The sequence below is a fragment of the Tupaia chinensis genome, unplaced genomic scaffold (genome assembly GCF_000334495.1).
Source record: "Tupaia chinensis unplaced genomic scaffold, TupChi_1.0 Scaffold000377_2, whole genome shotgun sequence".
Lineage (NCBI taxonomy): Eukaryota > Metazoa > Chordata > Mammalia > Scandentia > Tupaiidae > Tupaia > Tupaia belangeri.
Genome location: NW_006159876.1, coordinates 1,751,792 through 1,774,269, shown reverse-complemented (window position 1 = coordinate 1,774,269; position 22,478 = coordinate 1,751,792). Strand labels below are relative to the sequence as shown.

The following is a 22,478-nucleotide window of genomic DNA, read 5'->3' as shown; positions in this document are numbered from 1 at the left end:
GGTGGATCAGAAAGCACTGGACATGAAGAAAAAGGAAATGGAAGGCGAGCAAAGACAAACCCCATGTAGTACTTCTCCTTCCCATAGTTCGGTATAGAAATGGATATTTAGGAACAGGATTTTGTCTTGGAGTAGCAAAAAGACTGTCCCAGAAGTTTTGTTTTTTTGTTTTTGTTTTGTTTGTTTTATTGTTGTTGTTTTTGGAGAGGTTTTTAGCTATAGGGCGCATGTGCTCGCCAGAAAGACAGAGAGAGACAGAAAGCGAGAAATCACCCCCCAGGGGGGATGGCCACGCCACAATCCCCTTTCCTCCATTCTCTTCTCGGGGTCTTGGGCACACACACACACACACCCGCACCCAGCGTGAATTTAAGCCACTGGGTCCGGGACTCGAACCACAGTTGACTACATGGGAGCCCAAGACTGTCCTGGAAGTTAAGAGAATCCACCAACTAACTTTGTGATCTTAGGCAAGTTATTTTACTTCTAAGAGCCTCAGTTTCCTCATCTATAGTAATTAGCACACAGACTAGAGGTGAGGTACTGTGAAATGCTTTTTACACATATTATATCATCATAGAAACTCTGTTTGGAGGTTTGAGAAACTGAACATTGGCTTATAAATTCAAAAATAGCATCAGTCTGTCCCTCTAAACAATGGAGTGATTATGATTTTCTAAAGATGATATCCATGTTGGACCCTCTCAGATACTTGATTACTTGCCACCAGGACATATGCTTATATCCAGTTTAGGGATCCAGTTTCATCCTACACCTACATATTCTCCACATATATGAAAAAGAGCATTTTTTTCATAAGGACATTCAGCTAGAAATATATTTCATTTCTTCTGGAAATTTTCTTTCTGATAGTTATTTCTAAATTTTAGAATGCAGTACTGGGCCTGTTGTTTTTGCTTCACATCATGACTTAATTGACATATGTGGTCGTAATCCTGCCTTCCTGGTTTTTTGTTTTAGGTTTAGAATTTTTTCCTAAATACCTGCTCCAGAAACTCTCAAAGTTACTTAATTAGTGATTACACTTTGCAAGTGAAGAAGACCATTTCCCAGCTAGTTGACTCAGTTAGTTAGATCAGGATGCTAGTAATTAGGCCACAGCCATGGTTTGGCTCTGTGCGGGCTAATTAGTGAGTGTAGGCATCTCACAATAGGGAAGGTGTGGCCTTGGTCCCAGGAAGGACCTGATGAGAATGGAGGTGTCACAGCAGAGATCCAACCCCACTAGAAGGACAGGACCTTGCTATTGAGTCAGTAATGGTGCACTGGGAGCGCCGTGCACTTTACACAAACGGGGAGGAAAGGGTGGGAAGAAGAGGGATGAAAGCAAGAGGGAAGTGAGAGAGAGACAGAAGGGAAAAAGAGAAAGAAAGGAAGGAGGGCAGAGGGAAGAAAGGAAAGGGGAAAGGAAAACTAGCAAATATAGTAGACAAGTTCCTGGAGGTAAATAATAAGAGAAGAGTAACAGAAGGAGCCAAACCCTGAAGCACGGCGTGACCTTTAATCAGGGCTCTTATTCCCAGCAGGCTGTGAGGCCGCTTTGTCTTTACCTGCTCAATGGATCTCAGTGCTGATGCACTGCTTTAATTTGGGAAGCCTTCCTCTTGAGAGGCATGTCTTTTCTTGCTCTAAGTCTAAAGTGCTCCCGAGTGTGGCATTCTCTGTGACTGATGTACTACTGTTATGCTTTAGCTGACTCCAAACCCATAGCCTCCCAGTGCCTGAGTGGTCTATTGATGTCCAAGAGTGTGTTTCCTTCGAGAGCAGGTCTTTGCTGGAATACCATCCAAGGAGGTAGAAAGGGGTAATCCCTTTGTTCTAAAAGAGCAAAACAGCCACTGTTAAATTCCACACCTCCACGCTCACCCAAGGCTGTTGTTTCAGAAGATCTAAAGTGCATTTACCGATGCACATAAATACCCTCTACCCAGCCCGTGGAAGGGCACTGTCCTCCAGAGACTGCAGAGTCCTCTCCTTTCTGAACTGTGCCCAAGCTTGTTCCATTGTTATAGATGGTTTCAATTCCACATGATTCTCTTTAAAGATAAAGGATTTCAAAAATATTTGAACATCTCCAAGGAAACAAGATTCTCTGGCGAATCTTCCATCCATAGCTTCACTTCTTAGAGAAGTCTCGGTCTTGTTGACAGGATGTCACATGTGCCTGGCAGGACCAGCCAGCTCCACACACGTCCATCTGTGATTATTCTGCATGTCTGTTTCTCGCTGATGAAGCACGGCCGTTCTTCTCGGAGTTCTACCCTTCCCACCATCAGAGCCCATCCTCGAAGGGAGGCAGCAGTGTAGCCACGGGCCATTTCTGTTGGAACATGTGCCACTTGTCTTCTCCAAGGAGTTGCAGCTCCTCCTGCCAGCACCGATGTCTGCTAAAGGAGGCCTTACTTCTCTAACTCTCGCACGCAGGTCCAAGAAGAAGGAATTTATCTCCATCTACCCAACAGCTTGCTTTCTCTTTTGGCATCCTGATTAGATCAGAGAGGGCTAGAGTCTTGGCAAGAAGATTTTTTTTTTCCATCATTTTTATTCTTTGTAACAACTCTTAAGTTCAAAGTACACAAAAGCTCACTGCTATTTAAAGTCTGCCTCTAAAATTAAAAGAAATCCCCTCCTTTTAAACTTAACAGTTTGGGGCATTTTTTTCACAAGTTTCTTTCTTTCATGAGAAAGAGAGACACAAGCACCTTCATCAGCGTCTCATGCAGCGATCCCCCCAGTGTTTGCCAGTCAGCCAGGACCGCAGGCATGTGCGTGCACACCGGCATGTTCAGGCTGACCTGGGAACCAAACTGATCTTGCCCAGGACTTTCCCACGTTGCAGAGTCTTGTGCTACCCTGTGTCACCGAGTCAGCTGCTCTTCAGCACTTTTACTCGAGATGACAGGCTGATGAATTATTCCACTGTCCAGAACCTGCGGTAGGGGGAATGAAGAGTTGGAAGTTTTTGTTTGTTTGTTTGTTTGTTTTTTCTCTTGTATTTGTTTATTGTAGCTCTGGGCTTACTTTTCTTTTCTTTTAGATAGCTTTTTGCCTTTGTTAACTATTCTCAGTTAACGTTTATTTAAGAAAGACAAAGCACAAATCCCAGGCACAGTGGTGCAGTTCCTATAGTACTGAACGGCAGTGCTGGAAGCCACATGGCCAGCTGTGGGTTCAGGTTCCCGGTCCAGCTGAGCTGAAACACACATGGCTTGGGCATGCATCCAAGATTCTGATGAGCCGGGGGGGCTGGAGAAGGGGTTCATGGCATGCCCAGTGCCCGTTGAGGGCGCTCCTCTCTTTCTCTCTGTCATGCACACACTCTCTGTCGTGAACAAAATAAAATAAACTTTTTTAAACAGGCAAAGTATGAACAATCTAACAAAGTAATACTGAACACAGCGCTGTAGCATAATAATTATTAATAAACTGACCATGTGTTTAAGTTTTGTGAAAACTCTTCAAAATGTAGAGAGCAGTATAGCCCTACAGTTTGATAAAGATGGGGTTATCCATCTTAAAACATTGATAAGTCAGAAACAAGCCATTCCTTAAATTCTTAAGAACAGTCATCATAGGGGAACCAGCAGTTAGCGTAATGGCTATGTCGCTGGACTCCCGCATAGTTGACCGCGGTTCGCATCCCGGACCCGGTGGCTTAAAACTCATGCCGGGCGCGTGTGCGTGCGTGCCCAAGATCCTGAGAGGAGAATGGAGGAGAGGGAATTGCGGCGTGGCCATCCCCCCTGAGGGGTGATTTCTCGCTTTCTGTCTCTCTGTCTCTCTCTGTCTGTCTGGCGAGCGCACGCGCCCTATAGTGAATAAATAAACTTAAAGAAAGAAAGAAAAGAGACAGTCATCATAGGAACTTAATACCTGGCTTTACTGAGGTGAAGTCAGGGCCTGAAACATCCATGTCCTCCCTCTTCCCAGCCCTGCGAGGCCATTATAGAGCATTTAGACCAGAGTCTCTGTTTTTCTAGTGCAAATGGCAGTACTTGAATGCAGTGGTTTCACGGACATAGACAAAACAAAATGTCCTCCTTTTTCTTCCCTTTTTTAAGTGAGGGTGACATTATATATTATTGTTGCCATTCAACCTTCCTCTGATTTAATTTTTAAAATAGCATTTATTTTGTGTGTGTGTGTTTGTTTGTTTTTTGGAGAGGTTTTTGCTGTAGGGCGCGTGTGCTCGCCAGACAGACAGAGACAGAGAGATAGAAAGCGAGAAATCACGCCCCAGGAGGGATGGCCATGCCACAATCCCTTCTCCTCCATTCTCCTCTCAGGATCTTGGGCACGCACGCACATGCGCCCGGCGTGAGTTTAAACCACAAGGTCTAGGACGCGAACTGCGGTCGACTACATGGGAGTGCAGTGACATAGCCATTACGCTAACTACTGATCCCGTGTGTGTGTTTTTTAAGAAAGAAAATAATTGTCCATCATCTCATTCATAGAAAACCCCTCCTAACACTTAGAAATAAAAATAGTATTTTTCTATGACTTAAAATTTTCATCGGTAAATATAGAAATGAAATGAAAAGCAAATGCTTCCTTGATTTTATTTCTTAGAAGATTTTCTGATGCTAATCTACCTCAGGACAGCCCAGACATGTCCTTAAAAAGATACCAGACTTAAAATTTAAAAAAAGTCTATCAAGACAAACCTAGAAAGTGGTAAGAGTGATAACATACAACATAACATTCCTTGTTTAAAAAAAATTATCTCTGGATATTACGAGAAGACAGAAAAAAAATCTTTTTTTTTTTGAGAGGTTTTTGCTATAGGGCGCATGCACTCGCCAGAAAGACAGAAAGAGACAGAGAGACAGAAAGCGAGAAATCACCCCCCAGGGGGGATGGCCACACCGCAATCCCTTCTTCTCCATTCTGCTCTCGGGATCTTGGGCACGCACGCACACGCACCCAGCGTGAGTCTTAAGCCACCAGGTCCGGGATGCGAACCGCGGTCGACTACATGGGAGTCCAGCGACATAGCCATTACACTAACTGCTGGTCCTGAGAAGAAAAAAATCTTAAATACTGAAAAGGGATGATTTGTCAGGAAGTCACGAAACACTTCTTTAAAAATTTTCATTTAATGTTATTTATTATTTTAAAATTTGCTATAGGGCACTTGCACCCACCAGAGAAACTTACACACAGAGAGAAAGAGAGAGAGGGAAAGTGAGAAAGCAAGCTGCCAGGCTCAGTACTTGCACTGTGCTTGGTAATGTGGGAGTCCAGCACTTCAACTATTGTGCCACCTGCTGGCCCCACAAAATACTTTTAATAGTCATAGTCATAGTTGCAACCTGAAGATGGCAAAAAAAAAAAAAAAAAAAAATCACTCTAATTTTCAGGATCGGTGGATAAGTTATGACCAGAGAATGGGCAACTTTTTTCTCTGATACTATGAGTACATGTGGAAAAAGTCAATCGCAGGTTATGGGGTCAGGTGACCATATGGAAGTAAACTAATTACCTTTATGGTCCGTTTCCTTGAGCACTTTTATAACACTTTGGTAAAGATGGTAACAAGTTTGAGTGCTCTCGGGAGCCTTCTGGGAGTGAGCTGTAATATCTACGTGTCAGGCTGTCATGTCACGACGTGTGGGTTAAGGCAGCGCGTGGGTCTGCGTCTTCCTAACTAGTGTGATAACGTGTGTGTCTGGGCCCCTCACTGAAAGACCGCAGTATATTTCATCTCTGCCAACACTTTCTTTCCACAGTCTGTGAAAGTCACAACACCCAGAGCTCCGAAGTCATCGTGGGATTATGACTTCTCTATTTTCAACGGCAACATAGACATGACCACCCCGGACTTCCTAGCATTCAAAGAACATTTTAGCCTAGCTTGGGGAAGTATTTTTTCTCTCTTAGAACACATTGAAAAGTTTCTCAGAGACTATGCAATACCAGAAGTCAAAATTAAAGGGAAGAGCTTGGTGGCCCTCTTGCCAGAGTTTGAGCTGAAGAATAAAGTGACCAGATATGAGCTCCTGTCAGTGGTAGAGGACCCGAGTTACGTCCAGAGGCTGATAAACCTTCCAGGGCAGAGGTACAAGGGCCAAGATGGAGAGTTGGAGGCGGCCATCAAGATCCAAGCCACGTGGAAATGCTATAAGGCCAGACAGTTCTTCCTCATTTATCGCCAGAAGAAGTGGGCATCAGGCGTGATCTCCATAGCTTGGCTTTTACGTTGCCACAAGGCCCGGCTGAAGAGGATCCTGAAAGAATCCCGTCAGAGACACCTGGAGAATTTCCGCCTTCGAGCCAAGGTGCACGCGACTGCCACCTGCTACGGCAGGCCTCTTTTTCTGAAGGTGTCTTGCTCGAGCGGTTACGATACGCTGTCTCTTTATCCTCCCGTTCTCTCTCTGACTACCCTCCCCTCAGCCTCCCTCGCCTTTCACTCCCCTCACTGTGTGTGCATCGTATTTTAGCCCTAATCAGGAATCTGGCTTTTGTACCTGCAAAATCTGTTGCAATTTTTCTATAGAAAAGAAGTCCCCTTGCTTTGACTATGGTAGTTCTGTCAGAAAATCGATGTTTTAACTGCATTACCTTTTCTCCCCTATATATACCTTCTGGCAGTTTAATTTGCTAGGAAAAAAAAAAAAATCCTCTCTTGTCTACATTGCTGTCACCACTTTGTCAGAAAGTATTTAAGTTTGCAGACAGCCTTTTAATTAGTGCTCACAATTTCATTTATGTTTGCTTTCTCTTTTTTTCATTCATATTCTGTTAATTAAGTGAGCTGCCTCTAATCTTCCCCTGCCAGTAGCATCATGTAGCCACCTAATTAAATTAATTGGGGAAGATGTTTTAAGTATGTAATTAAATCAATTAATATAATTTATGCCTGGCTTAACTGTACAGTGGAAAAACAGCTGAAGTTTGACTAGATGAATCCACTACAGCTTCCTGTCACTGATCAATGCTCTTCTTGATTTTCAGCATCTGGCAGCCAACTGGAATCGCATCAGGACCTCCAGGAGGACTATTATCCATATCCCATCATTAGGTATAACACTTTTGCCTGCAAATCTATCAGCAACCTCTATTACCCACCACATTATGGCTCCTTGATTGAGTTCAAGGAAGGCCCCTTGTTTTATTCAAATTGGTCTCGGCAGGAAAATGTTCTCGACATGATGAGAGTAATAACACAGGGCCCTCGCTCGAAACGGCGTTTAATTTGGGGATTAAGCAAATAAAGTCATTATGTGGGGGCTGCTATTCAGTGGAGAGGTGATTTGCTGTAATTCGCTTTCATCTGTATGAAATGAACTAAAAAGTTGTATTTTTCCCCCTGAAATAACAGATAATGTTTTCGATCTTCTTTAATGATAGGAGAACACGGGCTTGTGTGTGTCGTTGCTGTTACGCCAATAAGCCAGGATATTGCTTGTACACTGTTTTTAATCAAATGTGCAGTCAAAATGATAAGCTACATTCTCTGAAATTATTTAGTTCTAATTACGAGCAGATGGGATGCTTTATTTGCACCTAGGGCGCCTGAGCAAAAGGAAATGCTGTGTGAACAAGAATAATTAAGAAGTTGAATAGTGTTTTTTGCGCTTAAATAATCTGCAGTTTCATGTTAATTAGCACTAATGTAATTATTTAATTACATTTATGAATTGGGGGACTTCAAGGCTGTTGTCTGAAACACAGTGGTAAGATAGGTATGCCAAAATGGCATCGGGAATTCCAGAAATTTGCGCTGGAAGTTCTTTGAAAACCTGAGCTGCTGTCAAAGTGTTTAGGGTTTGTTTGCTTCCTTGTCTGTTTCCTTTTGTTTTGTTTTGCTTTGCTTCTGTCTGGTGAGTTAAATTTCCCTCGTTGAGACCACACTTCCTAAGCTGACTTGGTAGTTTTGACAAACAGCAAAACCCACTGAATCTCCATGTAACGTATCAGCTCTGCGTTAAGGCCTTTTAAGTAGGGCAGTGCATTCAGTGGTCTAGACTTAACACTAGAACCCAGGATGTAATAGACTCAGGATGGCAATTTATCAGTGCTCATGTGTTTGCGTACTTATGTTTAATATAGAAACAATACATTTAAACGGGAACATGAGAAGAGAAAACATACGTTTATTATGAAACATTATATTTACCATATAAACATAATTCCTATTATTTTTAAATTAGTAAAATATGAATAGTAGCAAGGCAGTGTGAACTTTCCTAGATTGCCTATATCTAAATATTTGTAGAAGAATTAAGAAAATAATTGAGCTGCACAGATCCTTTTAGTTTTAGTCTTCTTTATGGGATGACAAAAGAAATTCATTCCTTCTTAGGATGTAAGAGACCTAAACTTCATTATAACTTAAGCTTTGGTTTTGGCGACATTACTTTTGCTCACAAAATTAGTTCACACACAGAAATTGCACTTGTAATTTATTACAGCCAGAGAGGCTAATTGAGACCCAATTAACTGACTCAGTTCCTTAGAATAAGGTGCTAGAGCCTTTGCTTCTGTGACTAATTGTAGACTTGACCTGATATTATGTGGGAAATTTTGTTTTGCCTTTCTCCATTTGATTTGAAACTAGAGCCAGAAACAGGCCTCCACTTTACAGTGGCTCCGAGCGCTCAGATACGGTAGGTCCAGCTTCCGTTAACGTCTTCCCTCCCACACATGTTCCTCTGACCCTTCAAAAAACTCCCAGGTACCAGCCCTCAGAAAAGGCTCAAAAAAAGAGGAGACTCCAAAAAAGTAAAAATTTGGAATTAATTCTAACATAAACTGGACGATAAAAGAAATTGTAAATGAAAATATCTTAAAATCTCAAAAGGGTTTGCTGATAAATTAAGACAAAGAATGATTTGGTCAAAGAAACTACAATTAGAAAGCATTATTTTAAATCTGACACTAAAACTAGTAATCTTTCTTCAAGATTACACACACTCATTTAAATAAACACATAATAAATTTGAAAGTTGTCCCTATTATAATACTTTTTATTTGTTAATCCTGCTACTCATTTTTTTTTAAATGGTTATTGGGGCCAGCAGGTGGCATGGAGGTTAAGGTGCTGAATCCCACATCACCAAAATTTACTGTTTGAGTCCCGGACCCAGTAGCTTGAAAATCGTACCGGGTATGTGAGTGTATGTACGTAGCCAAACTCCTGAGTGGAGAGTGAAAGAGAAGGGATTTTAATGTGACCATCCCCCCGGGGGGGTGATTTTTTCACTCCCCCCTTTCTCTGTCTCTCTATAGCAAAAACTGAAGTAATAATAATGATAACAATAATGTATTTCCTAAGAAATAAAGATAAGTGCAGATGATTGTCTCAACTGAGCATTTCAAAAGACCAATTATATGTTTTTACAAGAGAATGGTACTTAATCTTTGATCATACAGTGTTTGTTTCTACAATTTATGCTTTAGGTCTTATAGAATGACCTACGGACATTAAGTGTAAGTAACCAACTGTCATCTCCTCCCTATTCCACAGCGGAATTCTCAAACTATGCCTTTCTCTTTCCTCCAAGATATGGGGCACTTTGTTCTTGTATAGCACTTCCCCTTGAGAATACTCAAAGATTTCAGCTAGATATAACACGGCTTCTTTGTCCCATGCACCAGGAACTTAAGTACATTGTTCAAAAAAATAGAGGTGAGGACCAGCAGTTAGCGTAATGGCTATGTCGCTGGATTCCCATGTAGTCGACCGTGGTTCGCATCCCAGACCCGGTGGCTTAAAACTCACGCCAGGCACGTGTGCGTACGTGCCCAAGATCCCGAGAGGAGAATGGAGGAGAAGGAATTGCTGCGTGGCCATCCCCCCTGGGGGGAGATTTCTCGCTTTCTGTCTCTCTGCCTCTCTCTGTCTGTCTGGCGAGCACACGCGCCCTATAGCAAAAAACCTCTCCAAAAAAAATTAGAGGTGGATGAAAGTGAAGCAAATTTCTTCTCTAAGTACACTGCAGGAAAAAAAAAATGTATTCAGTCTAGTAACTTCTCTTCCAGTGTTAAACCAAATTCACTATTCACAGTCAGCTGGTGGGATTGTTCGGTTCAGGTAGGCATCCACTACAAGTTGTAGCCTGTCCTCTTTTTTTCCTTCCAGAGGAAGTTTGCTGTAGAATTAGCCCTGGATGTAATTACACCCTGCCCCTGGTCAGTTGGGGCTACACTAACTTATTTGAACTCTCGAAATGAAAGCCAAGTAGCTAATAACTGCTTAATACGTTGCACCTGTAGGCGTTCGGTTATTTTTGTCTGCAGTTTTGCACCCATGAAAAATATTGAAAGGAGGTCCTGTCAGTAACGATTTTTACCACAAAATATTTAGAAAATATTTGTAAGTCTATGACTTGATGATATGAATATCAGGATAATTATACATTATAATTTCATTGAAAGGAGAATTTATGAAATTTGATCATTGTTAATGTATTTCAGGTAGTATTCCTAGATGGAAGAAAAAACTGCTAGCTATTTTCAACCCACAGGGGAGGTGGAATGCTGTTGACTAACTGTCCAAAGAAACCAAATGGCCTTATAACTTTAAAAAAAAATCATCCTTTCTGGAGTATGTAGGCTGATCTCTTAATTGGATATTGCACAGTTTTATCACTTTTATTAATGAAATATAATTATAACAAAATAATCTGCCATGGTTCGTAGCAGGAATAGAATATAAGGGTCTATTTTGAGCAAAATCTATCAGTCAAATAAGAAAGGACTGCCAGAAAGACTCCTAATTCTTCTAGAAATATCAGAGGTCTAAATAAAACCTACGAACTGATCCTGCTTCCAGTTTCTTTGGCCACATTATTTCTTCCGCTTTTAACCTAACTCCTGGGCTTCTTCACTGCAGTGCGTCATCTGGTGTTACACTAAACTCACTGGCGCTTTCCTGTGTTGGCATGGAACGGCACAGGCCGATATGGGCCCCTGGTGCCATGAGCAGGTATATGAGGCCGCTGCCAACCAGTTACATCCCCAGTGATCAGTTTCCCCCTCAATTGTCTTCTTTTTAAAAAATAAAACCAGGAAATATTGGGTTGTCTGAAAAGTCATGACACATTTTTGCACAGAAAAAAAGAAAAATACTTCATGACTTTCCTGACAACCTACTATATCGAGGTGGGTTTCTTCCTTTCTTTCTTTCTTTCTTTCTTTCTTTCTTTCTTTCTTTCTTTCTTTCTTTCTTTCTTTCTTTCTTTTTAAAATATATAATCTTTAATTTCACTACCAATTGATTTAATGGCCAAGAGGAATGTGTATAGTTTGGTTTCCTATTTTTCCCCTCTGTGCATTATTTCAGCAAATTATACTTGGAGTTAATGTAATTAATGATCTCCAAAATACTCCATTCCAATAAAAACGACAGATCCTGTTAGTGTGAAGTTCATGAAAAACAACATTTTATTTTTTCAGCTGGACTGTACCATCGTAAAAATCTAAAAGGACAGGACCAACAGATGGTGTAATAGGTACATCGCTGGACTCCTACTTAGTCCCCCACAGTTTGAGTCCCATACCAGGCATCTTGAAACACACTAGGCGCGTGTGCGTGTATGTCCAAGATCCTGAGAAGAGAATGGAGGAGAAAGGATTGTGGTGTGGCCATCCACCCGGAAGGTGTTTTCTTGCTTTCTGTCTCCAGCGAATGCATGTGCTGCCCCACAGCAAAAATCTCTTTTCACAAATAAAATAAAATAAAAGGGAAAGATGGGAAAACTTATTTTTGTGTAAGATACACCAAACTGAGAAAGTCACCCATCTCACGAGTGAGTTGCTTCCTAACTCCACCCCCTCTCCTCAGGAGATGGGAACTTGTGTTCACCTCCACTTGTAAACGAGGGCAGGATGGAGGACGGCAGCCAGGAGCGTTATCTGAGAAATCGCCCTTCTGTGCCCCTGCACGCTGGCACCTTTCTGCTTTCTCTCTTTGTAAAATCTGCTGTAGGGTGCATGCTCTCACTGGAGAGAGACAGAGACAGAATGGGAATGGGAGGGGTAGGAAAGCACTTCCTAAGTGCTACGCCAGGTCCCTTCTCCTCTGTTCTCCTGCCAGGACTTGGGGCACAAACACACATGTGCCTGGTTTGTTTTTCAGGCCTCTAGGTCTGGGACTCATCCGCAGTTGGCCAGGTGGGATTCAGCCACCTTTACCACCAGGCCACTGGCTGCCACTTTCTCATTTTGAATTGACAACTCAAAGACAGGATAGACTGGGTTCCTTCCACTTTGGGACTGGGAAATCAGGACTTTCAATCAAATCTTTGACATAAACAAAAGAATTTTTTAAAGTTCGTGGAATTGGGCCAGCCCCGCAGCACAGTGGTTAAGTGCTGTGTATGAGCATCCAGATCCCACATGGCCAACTGCGGTGTGAATCTTGGTTCCAGTGACTTGAGAAACATCCTAGGCATGTGTATGTGCACACCCAAATCCTGATGGATGGAGAAATGGAGGAAAAGAGAGGGTGCATGACCACATCCCATTGGGGGTTCTCTCTCTCTCTCTCTTTCTCTCTCTGTCTAGCGAGTATATGTGCCCTTTGGCAATGTTTTAAAAATGCTCATGGAAAGGAGCCACGTGGCGGCCCAGTGACGGTGCAACTGGACCCACAAGATTAAGGTCCTAGGTGGCACCCTGGACCTGCCTGAGCCCATGGAGTGTGTGTGCATGTGCTCATGAGCTAGGGTGGCTGATACTGGGGTTGATCATAGCATAGGGACTCCAGTGGCAATACCAGTCTCTCTCTCTCTCTCTCTCTCTCTCTCTCTCTCTGTGTCTCTCTCTTGGAAGAAAAAATGTTTAATGGGGAAAAATTAGAATTAAATTACTGAGTTTATTTGGTGCAAAAGAAACCTTTTTTTAAGAGAGAGTTTTTTGCTACAGGGCGCATGTGCTCACTAGAGAGACAGAGAGACAGAAAGCGAGAAATCACGCCATGCTGAAATCCCTCCTTCTCCATTCTCTAGAGATTTGGGGCATGCATGCACACACATCCAGCATGAGTTTCAAGCCACCAGGTCTGGGACTCAAACTGGTTGATCATCTGGGAGTCCAGCAATGTAACCACTGTGCCATCTGCTGGTCCTGGTGCAAAAAAATGTTTGAAATTCATGCATAGGTATTTCATGATATGCATTTGCCGTGAACTTTTTGAAGGCTTTCCCTCTGCCACCTCATATTTCGGCAAGTATTATGGCCTCCATAGATTAGGTAAAATGTTGCCCACACTAAATCCTTGGGACAGATGTACTGCCAAGATCTCCCAAACAGTATTTCCCAGAAATACTCACCTCTTTGGGGATCGGGAATGAAGGGCACTTAAATTTTCAAATATTTATAACTAAAGTAAAAATGCATTTCTGTTCATCCATGTCATATCATCCAGGTAATCCAAATCAGCAGTCACCCACTGGTTAGATCAGAGCTGGCCCCTGATATGAAATTAACCGGTTGGTCTTGGGGTATCTGATGTTGCACTGCGAATACAGAGAGAGCAGTGGATTCTGAGTCAAGTGATTCCAGTTCACAGGTGTTCCACTAAAAGGATTACCATTAGGGCATGCTATAAAAAGACTTTACAAAGACTAAGATACAGTTATAATATTTATAGTCTTCTTAATTCTCATAAAAAATAGTAAAAGATTTGTTAAGTGGTTCTCAAACTTTTTAGTCTCCAGACCCCTTTACACTAGTAATGATTACTGAAGACTCTAAAGAGTGTTAGTTTAAATGAATTATATCTATTATTATTTACTATATTAGAAATTTAAAAATTGTCAAATTTTGAAAATATTTATGAATTTGGCCAAGACTCTGTGGGACATACCCACCTGTGGAGCTGGAAACCACATGCTAGATGTGGTTGAGTCCCTAACCCGGTCAGCCTCAAAACATGCTGGGCAGGTGTGCGCATGGCAGGACCTGGGCAGGCAGGAGGGCTGGAGAAAGGAAACTGCAGCATGACTGAGTTCCGGGGGGCGGTGTAGGCCTCTCTCTCTCTCTCTCTCCCTCCCTCCCTCCTTCCCTCTCTGTGTCTCTTGTGCATGACATATGTTTTATCATAAATGGAAACAAATAAATAGGTTTTAAAACACAAATATTTATTAACTTATTTTAAAATAAAAATAATAAATCTATTGCCAATGTTAAACTAAATAATGTTATTTCAATTAAGAAATAACTATTTTCCAAAACAAAACATGTTGGAAGCGTGAGACTGACAAATTTGCAACTCTCTTTATAGAACGTGGTTCTAGATCTGTTTCTGTATTCAGTCTGTTGCAATATGTTACTTCAGTGGAAGCATATGAAGAAAACATAGCCCTGCATAGATAAATATTTGGAAAAGGGAACAATATTTTATATTTTGTAGCCTTTTCAAATAATTATGTATATTCTTTGGCATTATACTAAACTTGACTATGCCAATATTAAATGTTAGCTGCAATGTGAAATTTAAAACATATCAGTAAATTCTTCTTATTTTATAACTCGTGAGAGTGTAAGATTGAAAAACACTTGGGTCAGCAATCAGCAGGTGGTCTGGTGGTTAAGGCTCTGGACTCCAACATGGCTGACCACAGGTCGAGTCTCAGACCTGGCAGCTTGCTTTCTCACTTTCCTTCTCACTCGTGTGTGTCTCTCTGATGAGAGCATGTGCCCTGTAGCAACTTAAAAGTAATAATAATAATGGTAAATGAAATTAAATAATTCTTTTTTTTTTAAAAAAAAAGAAAAAGACAAATGACTTCTTGGTATCATTTTGAAAACAGTTTTGACCTTGCAGGCCCCCTGACATGGTCTCGGTAAACTCCTCTTGTTTCCCCACCTCCAAGTGTACCCAGACCACAGGTTAAGGATCACTGACTTTATAGGACCAGCAGATGGCGTAATGGTTACATCGCTGATCTCCCACATAGTCAACCGCAGTTCGAGTCCCGGATCTGGCAGCTTGAACTCAAGCAGGGTGCGTGAGAGGAGAATGGAGGAGAAGGGATGTGGTGTGGTCATCTCCCCGGAGGGGGGCTGATTTCTCACTTTCTGTCTCTCTGTTTCTCTCTGTCTCTCTCCTTGCACACACACCATATAGCAAAAATCTCTCTCTTTTTCTCTCTCTCTTAAACACACACACACACACACAAAGGGTCACTGACTTTAGTTCACACAGTCCTGTGCAAGGAGGCCTGGTCGCTCAGCCTGGCCTTGCTCGCTGAGAAGGAGAAACCGGTCCTAACAGAGCAAGTGTGCTGGACACAAAGAGCATCACCTGACCGGCATGTGTGTGGGAGTGGGAACTGGGAAAGGCGGTAAAGGGAGATGTGGAAATGGAGAGATGGTTGCCGCAACAACTGATGAATGAACTTGGCTCGACAGAGAACCAAGAGCAGTTGAATAACTTCAGAAAGGCAGTGCCCGGGGAACCTTCTTTGCTATAGGGGCGGGTGGTATGAGTGCAAATACTCATTTCAGAAAAGAGGGTGCGCCCTATCAAACTAGGGAGACCTTGCAGGTGATGAGGACAGCCGTGAGAAAGGAGGCCATGTTCCTTCTGCCATGCCCTTTGTTTTCTTCTGTGCTGATGAACAGCTGGGAAAAGCTACAAATTCCACTTGCCATTCTTTGAATTTCCCTGGAAGTTCTCCAGGTGGAAGAACCCAGTGCGAGAAGAGTTGGAAGAGGGGTGGAGGGTGGGAATGATGAGAACCCCCTGGGGGGAGATGCTCCGAGTTTGAAAGGCAGCTGCTTCTTTTTCTTTCTTTGTTTGTTTCATAGGTGCATGTGCTTGCTGGGAAGAGACAGGGAGAGACGATGAGAGGTAAAGTGAGAGATTCTTTCTCCTCTGCTCCCCTCCTGGGATTCTGGACTTGCACACACACGTGCCCAGTGTGATTCTCAAGCCACCAGGTCCAGGACTTGAACCACGGTCGGCCATGTGGGAGTATTGTGTCCTACCACTGTGCCACCTGCTGGCCCCGAAAGGCAGCTTCTTGAGTAGAGTCTTTAGACATATTTCACCACACATTGAGTGGGAGGTGACAGGGCTGCGCTGGTGGAGCTCTCGTCTGGGCATAGGAGCTGAAGAGGTGCTGGGGGGGAGGGAGAGAGGAATAAATGAACAAGCAAAGGAATGTAGTGACAAGACAAGCAAAGTACAGTGAAGGCTGGGCAGATGGCCACAAGGGAACGCTAAGAAACTGGCCAGGACAGAGTGGCCAGGTGCACCTGATGGCATGTAGGGCCTGTCAACCACGTGAACCAGAACCGCGCTTTGAGAGCTCGGATCATATTGTGTTTGCAGTAATAATTTCTCTCCATTGAAATGAAGTGCCTTTTGATCATTTCGGTCTGGCTCAGCTGAGGTTAGGAAAGGAAAAGAAAAAAGCAGCAACAGCACTGCTTATTATAATGTGTCCTCCCTCATCCTTCCGTCAGAGGTGAAAGGAGCGGGATATCTGAGAAGGGTGGCACTTAGTGGGAGTAAGGGCAGGTAGGCAGTACGGCCCACAGAGTGGCTTATAACAGGACACATTTTTTTTGGAGAGGTTTTTGCTATAGGGTGCGTGTGCTCGCTAGAGAGAGAGAGAGAGAGAGACAGAGAGACAGAAAGCAAAAAATCACCTCCCGGGGGGATGGCCACGCCATAATCCCTTTTCCTCCATTCTCCTCTCGGGATCTTGGGCACGCACGCGCACACACCCAGTGTGAGTTTAATTCACCAGGTCTAGGACTCGAACTGTGGTCTACTACGTGGTAGTACAGCGACATAGCCATTACGCTAACTGCTGGTCCCAGAACAGGACACATTTGTGATCTAGTTCTGTGGTTCAGAGTCCTAGGGGACTGACAAGGTGTCGGCAGGGCTGCATTCCTTCCGGAGGCTCCAGGGAAGAGTAGATGCCTTGTCCTCTGCAGCCTCAAGCAACTCTCCGCCGGGAGGGAGCAGGAGGCTCTTGGGCCCTCAATCTGCAGAACCAGCCATGTGGTATCTCCCCAAGCCTTCTTCTACTCAGATCTCCTCCGACTCTCGACTGCTCCCTCTCTCATTTTTAAAAAAGAATTATTTTATTTTATCTTATTTATTATTATTATTTAATTTGAAGAGAGAGAGAGAGGGAAAGTGAGAAATCAAGCCAACGGGTCCGGGACTTGAACGATAGTCAACTATGTGGAAATCCCGCACCTTAACCACTATGCCACCTGCTGGCCTCTCCCTGAGCTTTCTTATCTATGACTGGGTTGAAGTTGATGGTCCCTAGTCTGACCTTCAAAATAAGCACAGCTTTGCAGACGATGTTCCAAAGCCTGATGTCCCATTGCCGGGGGCATCTTTGCTGAACCCCAAAGCCACTGTATTCCTGTTGATAGTCACTAGTTTCCTGGTTAAGTTTACTAGGAAACTTAACATATGCTGCTAGTGCTCATGGGGTCTGTTCCGTGGGTGTCACTCATGTACTCTGTGGATGTACGATGCCCTGCTGACGGTGCTGTAGCTGGTCCATGTGGAACGGTCTGACACCCGGCACAGAATGTTACTGTTAAATGCTTTGCAAGTGCACTTAACTCATAACACTAACAGCTCTCTCTTTTTTTAGAGAGTTGTTTTGTTTTATTTTTGTTTTTGTTTTTGTTTTGCTATGGGGTGCATGTGCCCGCCAGAGAGAGTTAGAGGGACAGAAGGTGAGAAATCACTACCCGGAGGATGGCCACACCACAATCCCTTCTTCTCCATTCTCCTCTCAGGATTTTGGGCACACATGCACACGGCCTAGCATGAGTTTTGAAGCCACCGGGTCCGGGACTTGAACCACGGTCAGCCATGTAGGAGTCCAGTGAAGTAACCATTAGGTTATCTGCTGGTCCCCAATAACACTAGAATGTTTTGTGCTTATACAGCACTTTACAGTTTTCATCTCAAGTGCTTTCATGTCTGTTGCTTCCTGGGTTGCTCTATGATGGTGCTCTGAGATTAACATAGACCTCTTTAAAATGGGTGTATTTGTACGGTTAACTGAGTGACCGGTCCTGCCGTCATTTCCCACAGACGTTTTATATGCATCCTTGATCAGTGATGACAGAGGTGCCAAGTAATTTGTTGGAAAATTGACCTCAAGCGCTTGAGTGGAACACAGACTTATTCACTCATGTGCTGGGTATGTGGCAACAAAGTGATCGGACAGCTTTTATATTTCAAATTGGACATCGTCTTAATGAGGCATCTTATACTCCCTTTTATCTTTCCTTGTGAAAGGAAACGCATTCATGGAATGCTCTCAGGCTCTTTTTATAATCATACTTGATTCTTCAGACGATTTTCCTGCCACCTTATACTTTTGATATATGGTATTCACACCACATCTTTCTAACTATTTATCCAAATGTAGATAGAATGATCTATCTGCAAAATCCCAAGTTACAATACTCAAACACGCATAAACACAGCACCGAAATTGTAGCTGTCTATACTAGCCTTCCAGTGCAGAATGGTTCTCTCAACTATTTGAGAAAGTAGTACTTTTTTTCACAGATCATTCAAATAGCTCATTTGTCCTTCTGTCTTTTAGAGTAAGTTCATTTGCATAAAGCAAAAGAGACTCTTAGATGAATGGCAAACTCATTGAATTTCAACATCACCTAGTGTTTAAACCCCGACATCAAAAAGCAAAGAGCCAATTATCAGAGTTCATTTAGTCTGAAACCCTATTGCCTGCTCTAGTTTTCCTTATGCTGAAAAAGAAAGCCATGCCACATCTTAAAGACGTGGTATATAAAAGCACTTTATCTATAGCAGTTTAACTTGAAATGTGTGTTTGGGCTCACTAACCACAAGGAGGCATTGAAGCATCTCTTCAAAATGTGAAAAGTAATTTTCTTAAAAAAAAAAAAAAGTTGCATCGACATTGGCTTAATTTCATGTAAGCCATTCCACCTGCTTGTGAGTATGTGTGTCTTTTAAATTCATGTTTTGATCCACTTTTCTCTTTCTTTCTTTTCCTTTTTTTTTTTTTTTTTTGGAAAATCCTGAACTATGAACAGGAAGTATAGCCGCCGCTGTTCCTTTTGCAGAAGGACTTGGCACGACAGTCATCACACATTTTCCTTCTGCTCCTTTTCCAGGGGAAACGGAGGCAAGCCGCAGGACTTCTGTTACTGCTGACAAAGCGACCACATTAACCTTTCTTGCTTGCCCTTTGATGGTTAAAAGTTCTTTTGACTGTGAGCCGAAGCCTCTTTCTTTAGTACTAGAATTACTTAAATACGTATTTCTGACAGCCACAGGTTTATCTGAATTCAGCGTGTCAACTTAGAATGATTCTGGGAGACATCTTCAAAATGCCACATAGAAAAGATAAAAGGCCTAAAACAAGTTGTTTTCTTAGGCCGAGCAGAAATTTTTTATATGCCATATTACAGAGTTACATTAAATGTCAGAAGTGTTCTCCATGCTTTTGAAATCCCGCTCCATTGATAGGGGAGAAATATGGAGCTCTCCGTTGCAGGAAGTACTGCTTGGCACATCTTCTAGAATAATGCTTAATCTCCTGAGAAGCAGGGCCTCCTCCTTCGGAGTCATATGGTTTCTGTAAGATGCTTCAGAGAAAATTCCTCCCTGGAAGTGGGGACTGCGACATGTTGTGACGTCCTCGTGCCATTGTGCTGTACCGACTTGCTCTTTTTGGGTCCTGACATCTTGTTTACCTTCTAGGCTATCCGCAGCCCGTGCGCCAGCGCATTGTTGATTTCGACACCCTGCAGAACATGCAGCTCGGGAGGCTGTGCGACATCTTAGGTACGGCACGGCGTGTGTCATGAATGGCTCTTGGAATGTTTTTCAGGGGATGTTAATATAATGTTTACTTTTTGATGAGTTTTTTTTTTTCCTCTATGAGGAAAAAGCTCATATTTTTTAATATACTTGCAGGGCAATCTCATGTTTTGTTTTAAAGAACAGATTTATAATGTCAACTTAAATAAAAAATGACACTTTGACTTATTTACTTGGGCAATTTTCTGATTCTTTTTGCTGCAGGTTTAGGTAGAGATTTTCCTCCTATATACCGAAATCTCCCTTATTTACAGAATTTTGCAGCCAATGAGGTCAAAATGTTACATTTTTGTTAGTATTGTCCGTTATGTTAGATGGAGAATGAGTGGAAAGTGGTATTAGAAATGAAGCTTTATGTTTTTGCTGTAAGAACAAGAGGAAAATGAAGATGAGTTTTGAAAGAAGCTTTCATCTAAGCACAGAAGATGTATCTGGGTTTTAGAAGATACAAGATGACCAGTGGAGGGGATTCTTAGAAATACAGACCTTGAGTGAGTAACAGATCCATCTTTGTAAAAGTCAAGGTCAGATGCTGGGTTGGTCAGTTCTCAGGCGAATGCTGATGGGGTCTAGACGGATGCAAATATGATGTCTGGTTGCTATTGCTGAAGGCCAGGGCTCCAGTTAGGCCTAGCGAATACAAGTTACGGAGGCTACACAATCATGTCGATTCTGTTTGTGAGATCCAACATTCAGGGTTAAGTGAAAATTAGATTTTTGTTAGTTATCAAGTAAGAACTTTTTTGTTTTGTTAAAATATAATTGCTTTGGCTTTTATTTAAGCAAAACAAGGAGGAATCTTAAATTATCAATGACCAACTTAGCTGGTTTCCCAGAATGACATACTTTACATGATTCATATATATTTCAGCATCATTATTTTTTAATAAATGCCATTTGGTAACAAAAATATATCAGTGCTAGAAATTTACAGTGTCCTAAAATAATAATAATATAATTGCTTTAATCTATTATCTGGGCACTAATATTGTTTTTCAGCATTACAAAAAAATGTAATGACTTGAGAATGATTAGTTAGTGCTAAGTTATTTCAGCTGAAACCCTGACTGGCTGGGAAGCACTGAAGCGCTGCAGAGGGCAGACTTGGCTTTCGTTTATTCAAATTGATTATTTCCCTCAGCTTTTCATATACTCTTCTATTTATAGCGTGAACTCACACCAAAGGATGTATTTTTAAAAGATTCTCATTCTTGGATAAGATTTAATAGTATTAGACTTCTATTTTAAATAATTCAATAATTCAGTCCGCGTTCCCGTGCAATGGAAAAATTTCCCAGTATGACCACTTCTAAGAGATTGTAGACCAAATGCCTTTTCTTGATACACTATCTTCATAATATAAAAATGTAATCATAAAGCTTCTTCACAAAGAATAACAAAAGTTTAGAAATAGTAGTTAGGTGAAAGAAAAAGTACTTTCTTGTGAAATAAAAATACGAAGAAACTATACAAATTAGTAAAAATTTTGTGGGAAGAATAAGTCATCCTTTTTTTAAAATTCTATTAATTGCTCGTAAAGGATACTGATCTTTCTGCTAATTCAGGGAAGCAAAGACAATCTGATCACGCTGGTAAGACATCATTCGATATTGGCTGTGAGGTCCTGATTGTTGAGTGGAAACAAGTATTTTCAGTTCCTACATGAGTCAAGCAAGAGAGTGACTGACTTTAACTGAGTAGTGATCAAAGCAACTTTCCTCTTCATATAAATCTCTTTCCAAAATTACCTGTCAATTCATTTTGCACCTGTGTAGACGCACAATGAAACCATGCTAACACTGGACATTAGAGTTAGTAGAATGTATTTCTTCACCAGAAATGAATAGGAAAGGTAAATAATGAGCAACATTTGTTTGTTGTTTATAACCTAGAAATTTCTTCTGAGAAAAATGTATTTGTCTTCAGCTTCAGAGTCTATCAGCTACTTGGGCTGTTTGTTTCTGTGTCCTATTCTTTTATGTTAAAAAAAAAAAGAACAATTATTCGGCTTTAAGAACTACAAGTGTTTGGTAAGACATTAGTCTATTCTTCAAAACACAAGACTTGGGATAACTAATTTGATCATTCAGCAATTGTATACTATTTATTTAATTACCATGTCCTCAATTAATTTATTTTGAGGTCTTTGTTGTTTGGTTTCAGAATTAAATGGGAACAACTCTGTAAAATATTTACTTGTGTGGCCCACTGGACTGGCCCCATAGCCTGGTAGTTAAGGGAGCCAGATCCCGCATGACCACCTATGGTTTGAATCCCTGTTACAACATCTTAAAAAACATGCTGGAACATGTGCATGTGTCCAAAATCCCAACAGTGTGGAGAGATGGAGGAGAAGGCATTTGGGCATGACCATGTCCCATTAGGATGGAGGATGCTTTCTCCCTCTCTGTCTTTCTGTGTTTATCTGGGGAGTGCATGTACCCTTTGGCAATTCAAAAAAAAACCAAATGTGTGGGGTACCTGTTTGGAACCCAACACTGGGCAGTTCAGACTTCTCCAGAAGGGGCGATTTCTTGTGCACGCTGTGGGTCTCACCAAGTGCAAAAGACGTTCCACTTTCTGAGTTTCTCCCATCTCCCAGATCCCACAAGTAGCTGCTAAGTGACTCCTGTGCAGCCCT

At 42.0% G+C, this 22,478-nt stretch overlaps 1 protein-coding gene across 1 annotated transcript in view; it reads left to right on the top strand.

The window, feature by feature from the left end:
* IQCH (IQ motif containing H) overlaps positions 1–22,478 on the top strand; it is a 284,969-nt gene that overhangs the window by 150,546 nt on the left and 111,945 nt on the right. Inside the window, exons 11-13 of the mRNA XM_027773807.1 lie at positions 5,754–6,302; positions 6,982–7,048; positions 19,718–19,801. Of these exons, the coding sequence (XP_027629608.1) occupies positions 5,754–6,302; positions 6,982–7,048; positions 19,718–19,801 (700 nt within the window). The remainder of the gene's footprint in view (positions 1–5,753; positions 6,303–6,981; positions 7,049–19,717; positions 19,802–22,478) is intronic.